Source organism: Pinus tabuliformis, chromosome 9, assembly GCF_031772625.1.
Source record: "Pinus tabuliformis cultivar Carrire ecotype Pingquan chromosome 9, CPIR1, whole genome shotgun sequence".
NCBI lineage: Eukaryota > Viridiplantae > Streptophyta > Pinopsida > Pinales > Pinaceae > Pinus > Pinus tabuliformis.
Genome location: NC_142307.1, coordinates 311,570,811 through 311,595,711, shown reverse-complemented (window position 1 = coordinate 311,595,711; position 24,901 = coordinate 311,570,811). Strand labels below are relative to the sequence as shown.

Below are 24,901 nucleotides of genomic sequence, written 5' to 3'. Positions count from 1 at the left end.
GTACTGGCGCTATTGTCTCTCAGGAGGAATCACCCAACCATCAGCGAGATCGACAGTCACCAGGTTTTACGACGCCGGAACACGTCTCTAGCCTAGACCTCTATGTTGTAAGTTAAGTTACAAAGCGTTGTTAAGTCAATTTATTTTAGGTTGATCTTTCTTAGAAGTCTACCTTTTTGGATCACCACGAGAGGTACACTAGATACATGGCTCTTATGAGTGAATGTGTTATGATAGAGCCATCTTCCTTTGAGGAATCAGTGCAATAGCGGGCTTGGGTTGATGCCATGGTGGACAAGTATGACTCCATCGTGTTTGGGATGTGGTCCCTAGACTGGAGGATAAGTCTGTGGTGAGATCTCATTGGCTTTAAAAGGTAAATCAAGATGCAGATGGTAGTGTGAAGAAGCATAAGGCTAGATTTGTGGCCCGTGGATTTTCATGGGTAGAGGGGATTGACTATGATGAGACATTTTCTTGTGTTGCAAGGTAGTCATCGATTAGATCTATATTGGCACTATCAAGATAGATGGGTTGGAAGATACATCAGATAGATGTGAAGACAAACTTCCTTAATGGAACGATTGAGGAAGAGGTGTACACATAGAAGCTTGAAGGTTTTGAAACCTTCAACTGTGAGTCGCATGTGTGTCGGCTCAAGAGAGCATTGTATGGGCTGAAGCAAGAATCTCGTGCTTGGTACACTAGGATAAATATCTACTTCATTGGGGTGGGCTTCATGAATATTGAAGCGGATGTGAACCTGTACCACATAGTTGTGGAAGGTAAATTGTTGATCATTTTATTTTATGTTGATGATCAACTGATCAAATATTGCGAGGACCTTGCAAGAGAGTTTGATAAGAAGGGCTTGGGGTTCATGCATTAATTTATGGGCATGGAAGTATGGCAGGGTGATGGGGATTTGTTTGTGTCTCAAGGAAAGTATGCCAACGAGGTACTCAAGAGGTTCCGCATGGAGAGTTGCAAGCTTATGGAGACTCCTCTAGCTAGTAATTAGAGGAAGGAAGATGCTACTTCGGGAGAGGTAATGGAAGCTACTATTTACAGGCAGCTTGTGGGTTCACTCATGTACTTGGTGAACACATGAATGGATTTATGCTATGCAGATAACCAACTTAGTCAAGCGATGGTTAGGCCTACCAAGCTATATTAGAAGGCGGAAAATCATGTATTGAGATACCTCAGGGACACTACTCAGTACCGGTTATGGTACAGAGGGATAGAGGGAGTGAAGCTTCAAGGCTTCATGAACACAGATTCTGTGGGGAGTCCATTTGATAGGAAGATCACATCAGGAGGGATTTGCAGTATTGGGTCAATGGAAGTGTCTTGGTACAACAATAAAAGCAAAGATTAGTTGCACTCAGCTCGACAGAGGCAGAGTACATGGTTGCAAGTCATGCATCATGCGAGGCCATATGCATGAGGAAGATTCTAATTGGTATGTTTGGTCAGTAGATGGTTATGACCGTGATTTATTGTGATAATCATAGTTTTATCAAGCTCTCTGAAAATCCAATTTTTCATGATAGGTCCAAGCACATTGATATCTGATATCATCATCTACAAGATTGTGTATTGAGGCGGATCATGTTATTAGAGTACATTCCCATCGGGGAGAAAGATGCTTACATTTTGAAAAAGGAATTGTCAAGATGTAAAATTGAGTTTCATAGAGACAGGATTGGGGTAGCAGATAATCCCTTTCTTTTTGAGAGGGAGTGTTGAGAAATGATAACAAGAAATTCTGGTTTAATTTGTCCTTAAATTAAGCTATGAATTAAAATAGAATTGTATTCTCATAACAAATTGTCAATAGTTAATTAAGTTTAATTTGCTTAATTAGCTAAGAATTTTGAGTTGGAAGTCTTTTGGTAGTCATGTAAGTGTTCTCCCTAAATTTTAGGGGTCTAGTATGAGTTTAGATTGAGTTGTAATTAGATAACTCAGTTTACTGAGTTATAGTCAATTAAACTATTCTAATTTTTTGTTGAACTAGTAGAGGATTAGTATTCAGTTAGTGCACCGATGCATCCACAAGTGCTACTCTAGATACCTAAATATTCACTCATTAGAAACTCATGCATGTCAATTCTAGGAAAGACCCAGTTGAGACTAGAGTACGGGTACAATATACTATTAGTTGTGTGATTTATTGAGTTGTAAATTGTTGATTTTTGGTAGAATCAGATGTATTATAGCCTTGAAATTTTGTGGAGAGGCTAAGGCGCATGAGATCTCCAAGACCCAGAAATTGTTTAGAGAAATTCCACTCGGATGAGCAGTTATTAAAATAATTAATATTTTTAATGGGTTCTTAAGTCTAAACTTAGGAAAATAAAAATATTAATGGGTATTAATAAAGATAAGGGTAAGAATCTTCTTAAAGATGAGGATGAATTCTATTTTAATCTTAACCATTTATTAGAGACTTAATCTTGACCATTGATTCGTCAATGGGAAAAGTATAAGAGAACATCTGAGGATCATTTGGAGATACACCGATAGATGCTCAGTATCCCAACGAAAATCAATTCTCAAAGAGGAGGAGATCGATTTCAGAGGGAGAGTTGGAGGGTAGAGGAAGAGGAGGGCATTAGTAGTAGTCAGTGACTGAGGAGGAGGTGACACAGGGGCATTGAGAGACAGTGCAGAGGGAGATGCAGTCCAGGGGAAATGCAGCTCTGACACAGGCTGACGCAGAACCACACAGAGTGACGCAGAAGTGGGAGAAGGGTCTCGAGGTTGTCGGAAAGTTTCCAGGGAAAGTCTCAAGTGTTTTCTCTTAGTTTATCTATAAAACCATTCCTTGGAAAGTGATTTTTGCTGAAGATTAATAAAACCCTCATCTGTTGCATTGGTTTTCCCACATTGGGTTTTTCCAGGGATAATTTCCAAAAAACAACCGTGTTGATGTGATTGGTTCTTATGCATGTATATCATTGTTATTTTCTCAGTTTAATTATGTGATAATTGCAATATAATTATTTTAATATTTTCTTAAGGGATTTTGTAAATAACTTATTGTGAAGAATATGTAGGTGAAATAAATCAGTTGCTGCAGTAGAATTTCAGGTTAGAAATTTTCACATGGTATCAGAGCAGAGATCCGACAACAGGAAAAAAGAGTTGGTTATGGGTCAAGATCATGATGCATAGGCATCAACTCAAAGGGACTCACGCATATTTCCAGAAGAAATCACGAGGGACATGGATCACGATTATTCTATGTTAGCTTCCACACTAGAAGAAGAAGTCGCTTTCCTAGCAAGATATGCCTCCTCTCAGGTTTGGTATATAGATAGTGGAGCTTCCTGGAATATGACAGGAATTCGAGAATGTTTTCAAATTATAAGGAAGAAATGATTAATTTTCAGATCAACATGGGAAATAAGGCAAAGTTTACCCCCGTAGGAAGAGGTATTGTAGTATTTCAAACTGAAGCAGGAGAGCGGCTTCGAGCAACCAATGTGTTGCATATGCTAGGATTGGGGATGAACTTACTCTCTCTATCTCAACTTAAAGCCAAGGTCTATGATGTTTTCTTTATCAAGGAGAAAGTATATATCAAGCACCTGAGTTGGAAAAACAAGGCCCAGATTGGAATCAGAAGTAACAGGTTCTATAGATTATAGCTAGAGTCTCCAATGGCATTGATAGGCAGCAATGGAGATAAATATTTGAATGAACTATGGCACTAGAGGATGGGGAACTTAACCCATGGGAATCTAAGAATTCTCAGGAAAACAGTATCAGGGGTTCCAGAATTAAGTACTGAACGAGATGATGTATGCAAAGGGTACGCTCTACGCAAGTATGCCAAAGCAGCGTTTTATAGAAGTAACAATAGAGCTCATAGTGTTATAGGATTGATACACTTAGACATCTGCAGACCTATGTCCAAAAAAGCTCTTAATGGTGTTGAATACTTCATCACCTTCATCGATGACCATTCTAGGAAGACTTTGATCTACTTTATGAAAACCAAGGATGAGGTTTTTGGTCGATTCAAAAATTTCAAGGCTCTAATAGAGAATCTGACAGGAAAGAAGATAAAAGTGTTACGCTACTTCACTGATGTTTGCACTAGGAAAGGAATTAGAAGAGAGTGGATAGCTCCCTACAATCTAGAGCAGAATGGAGTAGCAGTAAGGAAAAATAGGATTATTGTGGAAGCAGCTAGGGCAATGTTGTATGATCAGGATATGCCCAAATTCCTAGTGGGCAGAAGCATGTAGCATGGCAGTTTATTTCTAGAACAGGACTCCACACAAGGCATTAGGCAAAATCACTCTGGAAAGGGTCTTCACCAAGAAAACACCTGAAGTCAGTCATTTCAGGGTATTTGGGAGTTTTGCATATTGTCTTATACCCAAAGAAAAGAGAAAGAAATTAGATCAAACTATTGGGAAAGGATATCTTGTGGGATATTGTTGTTGGGAAAAGTATCCAATTCGGAATGCCCCTATCCCACTCTAAGGTGTGATAGTGCCTTAGCAACAAACAAGGAAACTTATTTGAGTATTTCTTCTTTATGAAATGTAAATGAGGAAGAAGGATGTAACTAACCTGTGTCTTCCGCTAGTTTGTCGATCCAAATCACTCCTCTCTTCAGTAGCTCCCAGCTTCTTGCTCCTTCACCGGCCCAGCTTCACCGAATTCCTGCAAGATCACAAGAGAGAGAAACTACACAAAGATACAGATATACATTCATAAAAAGCTCAAGATCAGATTAAGCTAAACATGTAAGCATAACAAAACATCATTGGTATACAGCATGTAGGAGAAACTCAAATAGTTTATTGACAGAATAAGAAAGTCCAAGAGGAGATACAACCAAGTGAGTTCTGATCCAGCATCTACCTCCCAGCAAAGGAATCCCTTCCTCTCCTCCAACAAAGCATAAATCACCCAATGTACTAATCTCAATCTCAAACCAACAGCAATTCTCTGCAAAGTACAAAATTCCAGCCTTCTTGAACCTCTGGGTGAGAGATCCATATATAGATGTCAGCAGAGAGGATGAGACAGCTTATGTTTTGACTTGTGGCTTCTCTCTGTCAGTTCTTTCTTCCACTTGGAGGTTGAGAGCCTCTTACTCATCCCTAGTCGAATTCATTGAGGCAAGTGTCATTGGAGAAGATTCTGGAAGCTTCCATGGTCTTTCCACCTCGTTGAATGAGCTTGCCATTTGTCATTTCCCGCTCAGCGCACCCTGGTAGTGCTTCCACCTGCGTTGCAGTGCACCTAGCCAGTGTAGTCTCTGCATTTCAACACAGGCAGCTAGTGGAGCCTCTGAATTGATCCTGAATTGACTATTTATGAATGGGTTTTGGTGTAGAACTTCTAGGAGAAGCTGTCATTGGTTGACCTTGTTCCTTTAGGAGTTGTAACAACATCTTTGGGGACTTTGGATCCCTTGAATTATGGACATTTCATGCTTATAGCTGTAAGGCACAAAAATGTCTATAACAGATATAACGAGGAGGCTAAGGCATATAGAGTCTATATTTGAGGGAGTACGAAGGTAGTAGTTTGGCGGGATGTAAAGTTCATGGAGGACAAATCCTTCAGGAAATCCCGAGAAATGCCTTCCGAGGAGCAGTGAAAAGACAATCTGTTGGTCTTGTTGTAGCTCCCAGAGATAACCTTGGATTGCTTACAAGACCAACGCTTGGGCACATCTATATTTGTGTGTCTCAAATGATTTATAGGAAACTAGAGACATCATGTATGTTCTATAGATACATATATATATAGGACATAGGTTAGTTCATTTATCCAAATAAATAAGATATGGATTTCTGGTACTTCTTTATAGGTTCAGATCTCATAAATATGCATAAAAATAGTGGAGGCTAATTAATTCAAGGGCTTACAGCTTAATAAGATTTTGCAGAGAAGATGAGAGAGGACAAAGAGAAGGAGAAACTCATCACATAGAGCATAAGGCTTCAATAATTCTACACTTAGCACATAGACCTTGAGGCATTAAGGATTTCTATACTTATTTGACTTGCAACCAGAAATAATGGGTGAAGGAGGGGAGGAATGCTACGATTCATGTGTTGCAAATTTAAAGATATGATTTCAATAGCCCACACAAGTATATGCATCAGAAGTATTGAGACAAGTGAATCTGTGATATAATTACAGGCACTTGCATTCACATATAAATACAAATAAATCTATGAGGAAGCTTGAAACATTTTTAGCAACAATAACTTGCATGAACACAGAGAGGAAAGATGAACATAAAATGAGATTTAATAGAAGGAACACATATTGTAATACTCCAAGGGGGAATCAAAACCATATCCTTGATATTCTGAAAAAGATTTGAGTTACAAAGAAAAAATCATCTGAAAATGGCATGTAGTCTTTTCTATAGAATTTCTAAACTTTTTTTAAGTCTTGCTTTCCCCTATTTATATGGAGAGGGGAGCAAGAACATTCATAACAGGAAAATATCTCTAGTCTAGACTCAGTTGTCAAGTTGACTAGCTATCTCAGTCAGAGACGGCTCGGTGGCCCAAAACATTACAGAATTGTTAAAACTAGCAACTAGGGCCAAACTTCATGTGGGTCATCTTATTCATGGCTGATAATATTTTTATTAGATTCCTCTCATTGAGAGCTGTAGAATTGATCTAAATATCATCCGATTCTGATAAGTATTTATGGATATATGAATTTATTTTGATTATGGAATTATTATCAAGCCGACGTACAACTCATGTAGGCTCAGAAGCCCAACAGTCACATCTATTCAAACATCATCATTTGTGTATAAATACAAGAGGACTCTTCCTCATTTTCACTCACTCATTGTTGGCATTATGATACAAGTGTTGTCCTTGATGGAAACTCACTCAGAGGTTGATACAGGTGATGGCAACTTAATCAGAGGACAGATCTTAGTACAGCAGGTCAAGAAAGAGATATACGCAGGTTCATTGTGACAAATCAGCGTATACAAGCGGGTTGGACGTGCCGAAGACGTGTATGCGTATACACGTACTTTCACGCAAGGAAAAGCACATACAGGTGGGAAAACTTATGTCTTGGTCCGTGGTAGTTAGTCCTCGGTATTTGAACCTATGGTTTTGGACCATGGTATCTCGACAAGTGTGTTGAACCCAAGTATTGGGTTCTTGGTATTGATTTATTATGGTTTTGGACCGTGGTATTGAGCAAGGCCTAAGACTATAAAAGGAGGAGAAGATCATTAGGCAAGAATGTGGAGCAAGGAATGGATGTCTGACGAAGTGGGAAGATCTAGTATTGCTGGTTATCTGTTTGTGACGCTTGGCTAAGGTTGGATCTGACAGCAAAGGTATAAGTAATTATCTTTAGATCTGTACGCGGGTTGTCTCTGGTAAAAGCGCGTACACACGCGGTTTTGATATAGTCAAGTAGCATATGCATTATGAGATTTGGTGTTTCAGGTTGCTGTTGGTTCTAGTGGTTGTTGCAGAGTTCTGGGCTCTGGTTTGGGTTCTGTGTCTTTGATGACAGGGTTTTCAGTGATTCAGAATTGGGTGATTTAGAGATTTATGATGCAAGTATAAGTTGATGATTCTATTGCAGCAGTGATTGTTTTGTACTCATGGATCCAGTCTGAAAATTAATGAAACGTGGTCCCTGAAGAAAAGAAGGTTGTAGCCTTCTGTAGGTCAGCACCTACGTACTAGTATATTAGCTAGTACAAGAGCTAAGAGGGTTGTAGCCCTCTGCATGTTGAAACCTGCGTGCTGGTAAAGAACTGCACCAGTACATTGTAAAAGAAGTTTCTTATTAAAGGAAGAAAGAGACGAATTGCTGCAGGTGGTTTTCACCCACATTGGGTTTCCACCTTATATCTTGTGTTCATGTGTGCTTCTTATGTGTGATGATCTGTTCTGTTTTACTGCACCTGATTACTATTATTATAGTTAATAATGTTCTAATAAATTTACTGAAGATAAGCTAACTGATTCATAAGATTACTGCATATACGCTAGTTGCATTTAACACAGTCGCGTATATACTCTGATATATTGAACTGAAGCCGCGTATATGAATCTGAGTATGAAATTGAAAAGTATCTGAGTTGATAATACTGATTTACCACCCCTCTCAGTATTATTTCCAACAATTGGTATCAGAGCCAAGTTCTTCAGAGGTAGCTTGATCGCTTGAAGGAAAAGATCCATCAGAATGACTAATCCAGAAAGAGAGGCACACATCAGGCCACCAATATTTGACGGGAACAATTTTACCCACTGGAAGATAAGAACCATTGCATATCTACAATCACTTGGAGCAGAAGTTTTGGGAATCGTAGAAGGAGGATACAAATTCCCATCAGCAACTCCTACAAATGCAGCAGAGAGAAAGCAATAGGAGCTCAATGCCAAAGCTGTTACTGTCTTATTGGGAAGTTTGACACAATCAGAATTTATGAAGGTCATGCATTTCAAATCAGCTAAGGAAATATGGGACAAAATCATTCTGAGCTACGAAGGAGATGATCAGGTAAAAAGAGCAAAGCTTCAAATTCTCAGAATCCGGTATGAAAATCTTAAGATGCATAGTAATGAAAGCATAGCTAATTATTTCCTGCGTATGGATGAAATTGTAAATTGTATGAGGGATTTGGGTGAAGAATTTAAGGAAGTTGTCTTAGTTGAAAAGGTTTTGAGATCTCTGTCTGCTAAATTTGATTCCAAAGTGTCTGCCATAGAAGAAAAGGAGAATCTGCAGACAATCACCATGTCACAGCTTCACGGAATCTTAACTGCTTTTGAAATGCAAAAAGAGGGACCATCAGAAGTCGCATTCAAAGCGTCAGGATACATGTCAGAGGAAGAAGATGAGGTAAATTTTGTCAAGAATCTTGAATGGGGAACTGGACGGTTCAAAGGTAAGCTACCTTTCAAATGTTTTTCATGTGGTAGAGTTGGTCACTACGCTGCTAAATGCCCTCATAACAAAGGAAAGATGTCTGAAGAAGGTAATAGAAGCTATTATACCTATGTTAAAAGTAATGACTCATTAAATGGTAGTGAAGACATTAGAAGTCTCATGGCCTATGAAAAGAAGAATGCAGAAACTGAGGAAGTTACCAAATTAAACGAACAATTGGAGACAGTAACCAGGGTAAGGGAGAAATTGCAAGATATAGTAAATGATCAGAGCATAACAATTCAGAGACTTGAATCAGAGATCCTCTCTCTAAAAGAAGATCTTGGAAAATCAAGAGAGCAGAACAGAGAAGCTCTTGAAGATCAAGAACATGAAGTGATCAAATTAAAGCAACAAGTGGAAGAAGGAAGAAAAGCTGAAGAAGACCTAAGGAATCAGTATCTGGAAAAGGAAGAACAACATCAGGTTGAGGTAAATATCTTAAAAGGTAAATTAGAAGAAAAGGATAAATTGTTGCGATTTCAAGATAGTACTAAGATTTTGGATGACATTCTTGGTAGTCAAAGATCCCCTATTATCAAAACTGGCCTTGGTTTTTATGAATCCGTTGAAGGTGAATCTAGCTCACAAGGTGAGGCAAGAAACTCTAATGAGAAATCTGAAATGCTCAACAAGGAACAACCAAGGAAAGAAATTCCTAAAGGAAAATCCTTTACTCCTAACTATGGAAGTGATAGACGATTATTTCCTCCACTGAATAATGTTGAATGTTATGTATGTCATAATCTTGGACATGTTGCAGCCAGATGTAGAAGTAGAATGGTTCAAGACCATAACAAAAGATCATCACATCCCAGGTATTTCAGAGGATATTGCTTTGCCTGCAATGCATATGGACACAAAGCAATTGATTGCAATAGAAGGAACATGAAATATGTAAGATGTTATACATGCAACAAACTTGGACATAAAGCAAGGGAATGCAGGAGCAAATTTCAAAATTCAAATCAAGAGGACCATACATCATCACAGTTCCAGGAATTGAAGAAGACAGAATTAGAGACAGAAAGGTGTGACATAACTCAGTTAGCTGACATAACAGACACAGGGGATACTGAAAGTGAAGAAATTCATTATTCCATCTTGCATACGCTGATATAATGAAGATAAGTCGCATATATACGCGAGTTACAGGCTGCAGAGTCGTGTATATAGAGATCAGAAGAAAGGGCAGCAGAACAGACCCAAGAAATGGTTCGGTCATGGTTGGCTCAAGCTCAGGGGGAGCATATACTTCAAATAATGCATTGTTGGCATTATGGTTAGAATTTGTTGCTAAATTCTATGAAGCTAAATGATACATCTTGCTGTTTGATCAAAGGAATGGTATTGCAGGTTTGGATGCTGATGCTTATGGTACAGATCATATATGATGAATGATAGTCATGGTCTTGAATGAATTGTTGGTCTTAGAACTTGCATCTGCTCAGGGGGAGCATGGATGGATTGATACAACTTGGCATATACAAAGGGGAGCTCAATCAGAAATTTCAGCATGTACTCAGGGGGAGTATGGACAGCAAAAGGTATACCAAGGAAGAGAATATCTTGGTCCGCCCTTTTCCCTTGATGTCAAAGGGGGAGAGTGACTTGGTGTGGTGGTTGCCATCAAGTCCAAAGGGGGAGATTGTTGGCATTATGATACAAGTGTTGTCCTTGATGGCAACTCACTCAGAGGTTGATACAGGTGATGGCAACTTAATCAGAGGACAGATTTTAGTACAGCAGGTCAAGAAAGAGATATACGCAGGTTCATTGTGACAAATCAGCGTATACACGCGGGTTGGACGTGCAGAAGACGCGTATGCGTATACATGTACTTTCACGCAAGGAAAAGCACGTACAGGTGGGAAAACTTATGTCTTGGTCCGTGGTAGTTAGTCCTCGGTATTTGAACCTATGGTTTTGGACCATGGTATCTCGAAAAGTGTGTTGAACCCAAGTATTGGGCTCTTGGTATTGATTTATTATGGTTTTGGACCGTGGTATTGAGCAAGGCCTAAGACTATAAAAGGAGGAGAAGATCATTAGGCAAGAATGTGGAGCAAGGAATGGATGTCTGATGAAGTGGGAAGATCTAGTATTGTTGGTTATCTGTTTGTGACGCTTGGATAAGGTTGGATCTGACAGCAAAGGTATAAGTAATTATCTTTAGATCTGTACGTGGGTTGTCTCTGGTAAAAGCGCGTACACACGCGGTTTTGATATAGTCAAGTAGCGTATGCATTATGAGATTTGGTGTTTTAGGTTGCTGTTGATTCTAGTGGTTGTTGCAGAGTTCTGGGCTCTGGTTTGGGTTCTGTGTCTTTGATGACAGGGTTTTCAGTGATTCAGAATTGGGTGATTTAGAGATTTATGATGCAAGTATAAGTTGATGATTGTATTGCAGCAGTGATTGTTTTGTACTCATGGATCCAGTCTGAAAATTAATGAAACGTGGTCCCTGAAGAAAAGAGGGTTGTAGCCTTCTGTAGGTCAGCACCTACGAACTAGTATATTAGCTAGTACAAGAGCTAAGAGGGTTGTAGCCCTCTGCAGGTTGAAGCCTGCGTGCTAGTAAAGGACTGCACCAGTACATTGTAAAAGAAGTTTCTTATTAAAGGAAGAAAGAGACGAATTGCAGCAGGTGGTTTTCACCCACATTGGGTTTCCACCTTATATATTGTGTTCATGTGTGCTTATTATGTGTGATGATCTATTAAAAAAAAAAAAAAAAAAAAAAAAAAAAAAAAACTTCTGCTGCAAAAATTTTACTCTTAATGGGGAAAAAATAGTTCTGATATGACTGGACAGCAAACTCAACTGACAGAGGACGGAAGGATGCAGCGGGGAAGGAACTCGATCCCTGGTCAAATCCTTGAACCTCGAACAGGGCTTGGGTGAACAGCAGAGGCCAGTTTCACGCACAGCTGCCTTCTCGAAGCTTCCCATCAGCTCCTTGCAACTGGCAGTTGGAGGTTATTTCGCGTTTTGGTCTTTCCTAGGGTCGATAAAGACAATTTTTTTATCACTGTCAACTGTCAGCTGTTAGCAGTCTCCGTTTCTTTCGGTCTGTCGGTGGTCTCTCTCCTTCGTTAATAACAACCATGGTTAAGCCCTCCGAGTTTCTTGCACTGGACCTAGACGTCGAGGACATTCTCTCCATGTGGGGCAAAGAAATCAACTCACAGAATGTGGACTATTATTTTGGATCAGTAGATTCCCCCAGCTTGGCGTCAGCTACACAGCCGGAGATCCTTCAGGTTCTTTCCCATGTTCAGGCGCCGGACAGAGAGCTCCAGCCAGAAGATTTTTCGACCGGCCCTTCTCATCAAGCGATAGAGACAGATCTGAGAAGGGCGTTTGCGGCATCAAAGCCTTCGGAGCCAAAGGGTCTTTCTCTGAAACCACGGTTTCCAAACCCTAAAGGGCTCGAAGAAATCTCACAGCTAGGGTTTCCTGCGGTCGACGAGCATTCTAGACCCCCAGGCGCTCCAGGTTCGCTCACGAGGGTTTCTCTCTCCCGAGATTCACAAGGCCTCCCCGAGGTTCAGCCAAGCGATCAAGGCACCTCCTTAGCTGTCGGACCGGCAGGAAATGATGGACAAGGGGCTGAAACTCTGTCCACCGGAAATGTCAACCTGGTTCTTTCAGGACAGATCCCGCCACTATGGGAACCAGATACCATCTTGGGCTCGGCTCAAATAACATCTGATATTACCGAGGACTGTGAAGGAAGAAGACCGGGGGGGGAATGCTCAAGGCCAAGAGGCACGACAAGGAAACAGAAAAGACCTATTGGTTCTCAGATAATAGCGGAGAATCTGGTTCTAGGGATGGAGGTTTCGATGAGAGAAGCCATTGCGGTGGCTGACTGCACTTTGGTAGGAAGAGTAAGAGGTAAGCCATATTCATCAGTTTTTCTTCAAGAATGGGGGGAAAAAAGCTTCACTCCAGAAAGACCCGTAAATTTCGAAGCACAAGTTCTAGCAAAAGGATGGTTTAAGTTCAAATTTGAAGACAAAGACACGGCGGATTGGGTTCTGCAGCGTTTATGGCATATTGATAACATCCCCGTTCTATTCAAAAAATGGTCTCCATTATTTGATGCTATCAAGGAACGTACTGACTCTTTTCCTGTCTGGGTACGCGCTCCGGGTCTACCCTCCCTTCTATGGACTGAGGAAGTTTTCAGAACAATCGGCAACCGGCTGGGGGAATACATGACTGCAGACATGTCCTTCTTAACAACAAACAATTTGGCAACCGCGCGTTTTCTTGTAATGCTCAAACCAAGTGGGGGTTTGGCACAAAAGGTAAACCTTCAATTTGGCGAATATGTCCATGAGCAGCTTTTAGACTATGAATACCTTCCTTTTAGATGCCATTGGTGCCACGAGCACGGCCATTTAGCAAAAGATTGCCCCCATAAGAGAAGAAGGCGACATTTTCGTAGGACTCCTGCTCATAGAGCAAATGCACAATCCGATGCTCACATAAGGATGGAGCAGGACCTGCCGGAGCCACATGAACAAATGAATATGGAGGCAGAGGAGACCGAGAAAGAACCATCGAATACAAACGCAAAGTCTACAAATCTGGAAGCAGAAATTGGTACAGACCAGGCCGTTGTGGAAGGGGCCGTCGAGGTAACAGCCAAAGTCCCGGAAGCAGAGAAATGCTCGGCTGAAGGAACACTTCCAAACCTATCCGACGATCCTGAGAAGGGTAAGTGCTCGGGGACTCCCTCCTCTTTTATTTCTCCTGTGTCTTCAAATGAAAAATGTAACATTGCCTCTTTGTCTTATCTTGAAAAAAACTTAAAAATTGTTGACAATTTGGGCGACCATTTCTCTGAGCCAAATGTGGAATCCCTAACTGAAACTCTGCCCCTCCTGGATATAAACTGTGAAGAAAATTGGCCCCCTCTTCCTCTTCCTATGACTCGAACCCCTTGTCCTTACAATCTGCGATCCCAGGGTGGGATCCAAGTGATTCAGGAGTCTTTAGGTGGGCTGGGCTTGATTCCTTCACAGTCAAAATCCAAGAACAAACGAGGACGGAAATCTGATCTATTCAAGGCAAAACTCAAAGCAAAGATGGATATTGCAGATGGCAAACAATTCTCCATCCAGGGGGTCCTTAGAGCAGTCCTTCCCCCCGAAGGAGTTATCAAATGATATTTACATCCTGGAACTGCAGAGGTTTGGCCAGCAAACCTAAAAAACTGGCCCTGAAAGATTGGATTCTCAACTCTAAAGTAGATGTTATCCTTCTGCAAGAAACCCTTGGGAAGGCCTCTGAGATCGAACCTATGCTTATGGCTCTTCTTCCTGGGTGGTCCTTCTGCGCCATGGATGCCTTTGGTCATTCGGGGGGATTAGCAATTGGGTTCAAAGATGGGAGAGTTAAAGTTCTCAATACTTGGGGGATGAAGAACGTAATGGGAATGGAGATAGTATCCCCTGACTTCCAGTTCCCAATCTCCATTATAAATATTTATGGGCCTTGTCAAGGCAGGGAATTTTTCTGGGATTCCTTGATGGCTACATCTATTATGAAAACTCCATCGATGATTCTGGGTGGTGACCTAAATTTCTCTCTAGGTCGTGCCGAAGCCTGGGGACCCATGGCGAGAGAAGATCCACAAACAGAATTTTTCCACAATCTCATCTCAGCGAATAATTTAGTTGATCCTCTCCCGATCAAGCTAAAGCCAACTTGGCGGAATCGAAGAGTTGGTGCTGACAGGATAGCTAAGAGGCTTGATCGCTTCCTCCTCTCAGATCCTCTTTCTGCTAAAATTCCCCTTATCAGACAGTGGGTTGATGAAATAGGGAATTCCGACCATTTCCCAATCTTTCTAGATCTCTCTTCTCCTCCTCACAAGCCCCCCGCCCCTTTCAAATTTAATCCAGCTTGGCTTCAAGATCCCTCTTTCAGTGATTTGTTTAAAAAAACTTGGATTCACCCTGATCACAATGTAGGAGCGGAGAAAAGCTATTTGTTCATGGAAAATTTAAAAAGAATGAAATCTGAAACAATCTCTTGGGCAAGGGATAGGAAATTGAAACAAAATGAGGAGCTAAACAGTATTAGGGAAGATCTGAAGAAAAAGGAGAGTTTGGATTCTGATGGATATTCATCTCAAGAATCCAAGGAAAGAATTCTTCTTCTGGAGAAGCAGCAAACCAAAATTCTTCTGGAAAAGGAAGAACAATGGAGAATCAAGAGCAGGGCAATCTGGCTTAAGTCTGGGGATGAAAATACAAAATTCTTTCATAATTTTGCAAAAGGAAGAAAATCAATAAATACAATTTGGAGCCTTAAAAATGAAGAAGGAAGAGAGGTCAAGTCCTTTTCTGATCTCTCTGGACTAGGGAAACGACATTTTCATAAGTTATTCTCTGATCAGAGAGAAGCAACTATAGCAGAAATCTTCAAAACGGTGCAATGTTTCCCCAGATTCATTGAGGAAGAAGAATCTGAAGATCTTTCAATTCCGGTCACCAAGGCGGAAACTGAAGCAGCCATGAAGCTTATAGGCAAAGACAAAAGTCCAGGTCCTGATGGTTGGACTATTGAATTGTTTCTTCATTTCTTTGATTTAATTGGAGATGAGATATCCGAAGTTGTTGAGGAGTCCAGATTGAAAGGAGATATTTATAGACCATTTAATTCAACATTTATTGCTCTCATTCCTAAGAAGAACGAGCCAGAAAGCTTTGATGATTTCAGACCAATTTCTTTGTGCAACTGTATTTATAAGATTATTTCAAAGGTCATTGCCCTCAGATTAGCTCCAATTCTGTCAAGGAACATATCTATGGAACAATTTGGGTTCCTAGATGGCAGACAAATTCATGAAGCTATAGGGGTTGCTCAGGAGACAATCCATAGTATCAAATTAAAGAAAAAGAAAGGAGCTGTTCTAAAAATTGACCTTTCCAAAGCATTTGATAGGATTAGCTGGCTCTACCTTCGAATGCTTCTTACTCATGTGGGATTCAACTACCAATTTGTCAGTTGGATCATGGGTTGCATAACTAATGTCAGCTTTGCAGTTCTGGTCAATGGAGCTGCTTCTTCATTCTTTTCTAGCCAGAGGGGCCTTAGACAAGGGTGCCCATTATCTCCACTTCTGTTTCTCCTTGTGGCCGAAGGTCTTAGCAGGCTGATCCATAAAGCCAGAAGTGCGGACAAGGTAAAAGGTATAGAGGTAGCCATAAATCTCTTTATCACCCATCTCCTTTTCGTCGATGACATATTGATCTTTACAAATGGAAATTCCAGCGAATTAAAGGAGATAAAATGTGTCTTTGATCTTTTTCTTAAAGCTACAGGAATGCAGATAAATTCTATGAAATCACAAGTTTGTTTAGCAGAGGTGGACAGAAGGGAAAGGAGCCTTATAGCTGATCTTTTTCCGTTTCCTAGCCAATCCTTGGATGTTCCTTTCAAATATTTGGGGTTTTGGCTAAAACCTGTCACCTACAGAAAAGCAGATTGGAACTGGATCATAGCAAAAATTGAAGCTAGAATATCACACTGGAGCTTTAGATGGCTATCCAGAGCTGGTAGGCTAACTCTCATCAAGTCGGTCTTGCTAGCCATTCCGGTTTACTGGGCCGCTCTAACTTGGATTCCTAAAGGAGTAATGGAGAAAATCAGGAGAATTTGTTGCAGATTTCTTTGGGCTGGTTCTAAGGAATTCTCTGGTTTACCGTGGGTGGCTTGGGACAAAGTGGCCAGATCAAAAGAATGGGGAGGTTGGGGGATCAAAAGACTTCCCGAGTTCAGCACCTCTTTAGCTGCAAAGTCTGGCTGGAGGCTTATAACCACAGAAAATCTATGGACAAGGGTGATCAAAAGGAAGTATATCGATCCAACGCCCTTGGAAGATTGGATCCGGAGTCAAAACAAGAAGGCTAAAAACTCATCTGTAATTTGGAAGGCCACAGTGGATGCTTTCTCATTGATTGAGCAAGGTTTAGCTTGGAAAGTGGGAGATGGTAGACATATCAGGATCGGTAGAGACCCTTGGATCGGGTGCAACGAAGCATTCGCCTTATCTCCTAGGCTTCTTCTACATCTTGATTCCAAAGATATCACCTCATTAAATCAGGTGGCAAGAGTTGGGCAGTTTTCCATTTGGGGCCAGGCCTGGAAGGATGAGGAAGAATTAGGGCTAAATATCAGATGGAAGAACGAATGGACAGGTTTTATAAAAGAATTAAAACGATCCAATGTTAGGATCAAGGAGGAACCTGATAGGTTAATGTGGGCTCACAGCAAATCGGGGGGATATTCACCAAAGGAGGGCTACTCTTATCTTCTGGGAAAGAAAGGTTGGGATGCTCCGGAATGGTGGTCCAAAGCATTATGGAAACTTAAAAGCCCAGCAAAATCAAAGCTCTTCCTATGGTGTATTCTAAAAAAGAAGGCTCCGACTTGGGAAATCCTCCAATCTAGGTTTCTAGTTGGCCCAGGGCGTTGCCCCCTGTGTAAGGATAATGAGGAAACTTTAAATCATCTTTTCATCTCCTGTCCCTTCTCACGGCAGATCTGGGCGGAGGTCACTGGGCTTCTCAAGGTCATTGCACATTGGGGAAATGAGTCTCTAGACGAATCCTGGAGGAAGTGGTGGTATACATACTCAGAGGGGAATATGTGGAACCTTCCGATTATCTTCTGCTGGGGTGTGTGGCTCGTGAGAAATAAGAGCCTGTTCCAGGACCAAATTACTCCGCCTTCCGCTATCGCCTCTAATATAGCAGCCATCTATCATACTCTGCCTCCCCCTGAAGCTAAGAAACCCAGAATAAATCAAAACAATCTCATTTTTCAGGAGGACATCCCTTGTGGCTTCTTCGACGGAGCCTCTCAAAATAATAGGGCTGGCGCAGGCTTGAGTTTACACATCAATTCAGAACACATCCTAAAAGCCTCAGTTGGGTTGGGCCCAGGAACCAACAATTTTGCAGAACTATCCTCTTTGCGCCTTCTTCTTTGCTGGCTTCAACACAGACACATCAACACAATTCAGTTATTTGGGGACTCTCTAAACGTTATAAATTGGGTCAATGGATCTGCTGCTTGTCAAAATCAAATTCTAGTGACAATTGTTGAAGAGATATTATTCCTAAAGACTCTCTTTAATAGGTTTTCATTATGTCATATCTACAGGGAAAGGAACGAAGAAGCCGATCAGTTATCTAAGGCAGGTATACTACAGGATCCGGACAGCTGGGCGATAGAAGAAATTTTCCAGGGGCAATCAGTCAGATCTGACTTGCCTCCTTATGATCAGTAGTACTTTCTCAGTATATGCTCCGCCCCGTTTTTGTTGGCTCATATCAGATTTTATATCTCTCTCTGATTGTACTTTCTGTATATATTCCTCCATAGCACTTCTCGTTTTTTCCGGCTATATATTTCTCGGCTTTCAGTTTATCAATTTTTGTAAATTTTGCTCTTACACAGTGCTGATGGACACTTTTTTCTGACTGTAATGGAGTTGTTTTCCAATATGGAGACTCCAGTTTTTTTTGAACTATTGTAACAAATGGATTCACAACCTCCTCTCGGGAGGTAGACTTTCCCAGTTTCTCAAACAGTAAAAAAGCTCCCTGCGGGTCGAGCTGTGACTGCTTCATTAAGCCCTGCGCGGCTTAAGAACTACTGGATCAAAACTTTTATTATTATAATAAATACTGCTTTTTTCCCTGGAAAAAAAAATGTGTGATGATCTATTCTATTTTACTACACCTGATTACTGTTATTATGGTTAATAATGTTCTGATAAATTTACTGAAGATAAGCTAACTGATTCATAAGATTACTGCATATACGCTAGTTGCATTTAACACAATCGCGTATATACGCTGATATACTGAACTGAAGTCGCGTATATGAATCTAAGTATGAAATTGAAAAGTATCTGAGTTGATAATACTGATTCACCCCCCCCTTCTCAGTATTATTTCCAACACTCATCTCATCACATCTCTCTTTCTCTCTCTCCTACGCAGAAAAGAGGCTCTTCTCTAATGTCTAGAAAAGAGACTCTCTCTCACACATGTGGAAGGAAGTTGTTGAACCTAAAGTTGCAACTGCAGATCCAAACTTTGAACAGCGTTGACCATCAAACCTCCCCTTCTGAACTGTGTTGTCAGTCCATCTGGACCTCCTCTGAAGGCCACAATTTTTGGTCGTGGAATCAAGCCGATTCGATGGTCGTTTGCGAGATATCGACTGCCCTAGTTTTGATGATGAAGCCGCTAATGTTGATGTTGCTGATCTAGGTTTTGTTGATGTTGATATAAATCAGGTTTATTGTACTATTTCTCTTTGCTAAATTATTGAAGATAAAAGAAGATTTGATCAAAGGATTTCCCCACACATTGTGAGGTTTGTCCTTGGCTAGCCGCCACATCTTGTGTCTCTTGTCTTGGCCTGTTTTCTGTTGATCGTTTAATGTTCTATCTGCACTTTATTTATGCACATGTGATTGCTAATCTATGAATAATAATAAGAAAGAAAAGTAAATTTCTCTAATCATAGAACATACCATAACTTAACATGGTTTCAGAGCTGAAGTGAAGACAAAGCCCGCGCAAGAGCAAGATCAATCACTGAAGAGAAGATTGGCAAGGCTATCCTAAAAAAAACTATGGGGTCCTCATCACTCTTTCCTGTCAAGGACAGGCTTCGTGAGAAAGCTGACTATCATGGATGGAAGATGTCTATCGATCTAACTCTAGAAGATCAGGGAGTGTTCGACCATGTGAGAGGAAATATTGTTGAGCCTCCATCAAATGCATCCACTGCTGCTAGGAACAAATGGAAAATCAGAGAAGTCAAAGCAAAGAAGATCATCGGGGACTCTATTGACAAGCGCTTGGTGGCCTACGTCTCCGACCTGAACACCTCCAAGGAAATCTACGATAGACTAGTGAGTTTATTTGAAGTTAATGATACAAATCAAGTTTTGTTTCTTAGAAATATGCTGAACAAAATTAAGAAGGGTAAAGATGAGAGTATGCAAGCATACTTCTTAAGAATCATCGAGATCAGGAACGATCTCCTATCTATTGGGAAGACTATTACTAATAGGGAAATGGCACTCACGACTCTTGGAGGATTACCATCCGAATAGTACATGTTTAGGACTACTTTTCTTAACAATAATGTAATTCCTGGTTTCGAGGAATTAATGGCTAGATGCATCCAAGAAGAATCAAGGGTAGAAGAGCAAGAAATGGCCATGCCTAAAGGTCCTCCTGCTGCATTTTCTTCTCATGCTAAGAAAAGAAATATTTCTGGGACTAAATCAAAAAGAAAGGCAGGACGTAAGGGAGGAAGAAAAGGATGATGTTACATTTTCGATAAAGCAGGTCACTATGCAAGGGAGTGCCCTGATAGAAAGGACTCACACCGGGACGATGATCAAAATCCCTCTCATGGAAATCAAAGGAATGGAAATTTCAATAGCAAAGGTAAAAGGAATGTTGTAAATCAAGGAAGAGGACAACCATTCAAGAAGGCTAGAAATTCCAGGTAATACAATCCACTTAAAAAATGTATTATATTTACCTGACCTCAAAAAGAACATGGTGTCCATCTCGGCAATGGAAGACAAAGGCTACAAGGTAACCTTCATCAATGGCAAGGTACGTGTATGGAGAAATAATGTTAAAGATGCCTTTACTCTTGGTTTTCATGTTGATTCATTATATCAGGTCGGTGGAAGTCCGCTAGGTGTCATGTCGTATGACACATCTCTTCAGTCCGAACTTTTCCATCGGAAGTTTACCCACATTCATTATAAAGCTCTACCCGATGTAAGACAAATGCTGACAGGGATGCCCAAATTCCAAGTAAAGAAAGAAGGTGTATGTCCAGGATGTGCCGAAGGAAAGCTCAAAAGGGGACCATTCCCCTCATGCCAAAGCAAGACCTCCGATATATTACAATTGGTTCACTCAAGCATATCTGAGGTTGGCATTAAGAGGGAAACTAATACACCACATACTCCTGAGCATGAATGGTCGGGCGGAAAGGAAGAACTGTATGATTGTGGAAGTTGTCCGTGCCATGCTCCATGATCAAAGACTTCCAAAGTTTTTATGGGTAGACGATGTAACAATCCCTTATGTGGAGGAACACATGGATCCTATTTATCCACCTGAGCCTTCCTCTTCTAGGAAGAGGCCTTCATGGCTTAGGGGGCTACTTGATGATGCTGAAGGACATGCTGCACCCCAAGGAACCTTCCGTGAAATTAAGAAACCTAACAGGTATCAGGGATACCTGACCATCATGAGCACGATCATACAAAATGAGCCTTCATCATTCTCAGATGTCATCAAGCATCAAGTATGGAAGGATGCTATAACCGAAGAATATGAGTCTATTATGAAGAGTGATGTCTGGGAAGTAGTTCCCAGAACTCAGGACAAGACAATTGTCACTTCTAAATGGCTTTACAAGATAAATCATGTAGTAGATGGAAGTATAGAAAATTATAAGGCTCGTTTTGTTGCTCATGGATTCTCCCAAAATGAAGGTATAGATTATGATGAGATATTTGCACCTATTGCCAGATATACGACCATCCACTCGATCATAGCCCTTGCGGCTTCACAAGGATGGAACCTACATGAAATGGATGTCAAGACCACTTTCTTGCGTGGTTCAATCAAAGAAGAGGTTTGCGTGGAGAAACCCAAAGGATTTGAGATTTATGATTAAAAATCTCATGTATGTAGGTTGAAGAAGGCTCTCTATGGGTTGTAGCAAGCACCCCGAACATGGTATGAGAGGATCGATAGCTACTTGATGAAGTTGGGATTCACTAGGAGTGAAGACAATCCTAACCTTTACTTTAAGGTTGAAGATGACAAACCTCTCATACTGATGATGTATGTGATGACCTCTTTCTAATAGGTGCAGACCCTCTCATTCACAAATGCAAGAGGGAGTTGGCTTCTGAATTTGAAATGAAGGAACTAGGACTAATGCACTATTTCCTAGGACTTGAAGTATGGCAGAAGCTAGGGAAAATTTTCCTATCTCAAGGAAAATATGTGGTGAAGATATTGGAAAGATTCGGTATGGTGGACTGCAAGCCCGTGACTACCCCGATGGAGCTTGACTTCAAGAAGTTAAGCGGTAGTTCTGCTGGACCTGTTTTACGAAATTCCACCGAGTATCGACAACTCGTCGGAGCATTAATATTCTTAGTAAACTCCCGTCCAGATATATGCTTCGCAGTCAACACGTTAAGTCAAGATATGGTTGAACCTCACCACATACATTGGATTGGTGCCAAGAATCTGTTGAGATATCTTCATGGAACAATTACTTATGGGTTAAGATACACTGCCAGAGATGTGAGACTACTTGGATACACTGATGTTGATTGGGTAGGCAATGTGGAGGACCATAAGAGCACTTCTGGGTGTTGTTTCTCCTTGGGATCTACTTCAACATGCTGGATGAGCAAGAAGTAGAAGTTGGTGGCTTTGAGCACCGCCGAAGCATAGTATATTGGTGTTAGCATGGCCTCCAGTGAGGTAGTCTGGTTGCGAAAGCTCTTCAATGAGTTGTTTGGATTTACATTAGATACCACTGTGATGCTATGTGACAACCAAAGTGGGATTCATTTGTCAAAGAATCTCGTATTTCATGATTGCTCCAAGCATATTGATATCAGGTACAACTATATTTGAGATATGGTGCAGCGGGGAGCTATCAGGCTCCAACATATCGGTACAAATGAACAAGTGCCGACATTCTGACAAAGCCCCTAGGAAATGTCAAATTTTTGACTTTCCGAGAACGACTTGGTGTCATTCAAAGACCCTCTGATGAGGGTCCTGTATGATGCATTGAGCTCTGGGAGCTTCGGGGGGTGCGGGGTACTTCTTGGAGCGATATATGACCATAGGATGATTCACCATCCCCTGGTGGTATACATGTACACCCCGTGGTGACTATGTAGCAGGATGATTGGTTCTCCTATGAGGTCTGGATGATATGTTCTCCATGACGACTATGTAGCAGGATGATTAGTTCTCCTGTGAGGTCTGGATGATGTGTTCTCCATGACGACTATGTAGCAGGATGATTGGTTCTCCTGTGAGGTCTAGATGATGTGTCCTCCATAATGATTATGTAGCAGGATGACTAGTTCTCATGTGAGGCCTGGATGATATGTTCTTCATGGTGATTGTGTAGCATGATGATTAGTTCTCCTATGAGGATGGGATTGATTAAGTTGTCCTGTCAAGGAATCCTACCCATGCAGTTAGGGACTCATGGGAAGTACCTCTCATCTGATCAATGAGCAGGGAAATGAAGTTAGGGACCATAGTAGTATAGATGGATGCATCGTTGTATCTACCATACTCCCTATGCTAGGATGACCTTCATTGATCTGGGATCAATGATACTGGTCTACGACCAGTGGTAGGAGTTGTACCCATTATGACACTGACTTCGGGTCAGTTGAGACTGGTCTAGGAGCAGTGGTACATACTCTGAGACTGACCTCGGGTCAGTGTAGTACTATTCTGGGACCAGCGAGAGTGGTACATACTATGACGATGACTTCGGATCGGTTGAGACTGGTCTGGGACTAGTGGTACACTCTCTGAGGCTGCGATACTAGTCTAGGACCAGTGGTAGGAGTGGTACCTACTATGACACTAACTTCGGGTCGGTTGAGACTGGTCTAGGACCAATGGTAGGCACTCTGAGACTGAATTTGAGTCAGTGGAGGATGATACTAGTCTGGGACCAATGGTAGGAGTTGTACTCACTATGAAGCTGACTTTGGGTTGGTTGAGACTGGTCTGGGACCAGTGGTACATACTCTAAGACTGACTTTGAGTCAGTATGATACATCCTCAATCATTTCTTCTTCTTCGTAACTCGGTGTTGTGGGGAAAAGTATCCGACTCGGATGACCCTATCCCTACTCTAAGGGTGACAGTCCTTAGCAACAACTGAAAGTAAAGCTTTGATATTTTCCTTTATGAAAGTACAGAGAAGGAAGAAAAGATTAACCAACCGGTGTCTTTCGCTTTTGTCGATCCTGTCCTTTCTCTTTGTCTCTTGTTCCCAGCTCCTTGCTCCCTTTGCCGGTCCAGCTACACCAAGATCCTGCACAAAACAAGAGAGGGAAACTACAAGAAACATGTACTCATAACTGATGCATGGATTAGAGTGAATCAGATATACAAGTAAATACAATACATCAATGCAATACAAGTATATAGGAGAACATTCAAAGCTTTATTGATAGAAGTAAAAGGGTTCTGAGAAGGTTACAACCATCAATGGCTCCAATCCAGCAGCACGTCCCCAGCAGCAAGAAATCTCCTCTTCACCTCTATAAAAGCAATCACCCAATAGCTCTAACTGTAAACCAACAGCACTTCCTTGCTTTGCACAAAATTCCAGCCTCCTTAGACCTCATAGAAGAGCTCTATATATAGGAGAGAAGAAGAAAGGATGAGTCAGCTTGAGACTGACATAAAGTTGCCTTGTGTCCTCTCCCTCTTCAGTTAAACTTCAGTTCTTGAGTCCACTTGGAGATCCTTGCTTACACATGGAGATCAGGTACCTCTTACTCATCATAGGGCGAATCCCTTGAACCAAGTGTCAGTTTGGAAGCTTCCTGGGCAATTGACACCTTGCAGAATGACTGTGCCACTTGTCCAATCTCGCCCAGCGCAGGTAGCCTTCATTAGATTTGACTTTCAGCGCAGGTACAAGGAGGAGCAGTTGCATTCCAGCGCAGATGCTCAGTGGAGCAGCTGACATGATCCAAAAATAGCCTGTTTTTGAGTGTTTTCAGGTGGAGAACTGATGGGAAGTGCTGTGGTTTGCTGACCTTGTTCTTCTAGGGGTAAGAACAACATGT

At 41.2% G+C, this 24,901-nt stretch overlaps 1 protein-coding gene and 1 pseudogene across 1 annotated transcript; one reads left to right on the top strand and one right to left on the bottom strand.

The window, feature by feature from the left end:
* LOC149148467 (15-cis-zeta-carotene isomerase, chloroplastic pseudogene) overlaps positions 1 to 11,922 on the bottom strand; it is a 33,250-nt pseudogene extending 21,328 nt beyond the window's left edge.
* Positions 11,923 to 12,791: 869 nt separating this feature from the next.
* LOC149148466 (uncharacterized) lies at positions 12,792 to 18,331 on the top strand. Its single transcript, XM_089440843.1, has 2 exons — positions 12,792 to 13,698; positions 18,157 to 18,331. Exons 1-2 carry the CDS (start codon positions 12,807 to 12,809, stop codon positions 18,225 to 18,227), a joined length of 963 nt encoding a protein of 320 aa, XP_089296969.1. The 5' UTR covers positions 12,792 to 12,806; the 3' UTR covers positions 18,228 to 18,331.
* The last annotated feature ends 6,570 nt before the right edge of the window (positions 18,332 to 24,901 follow it).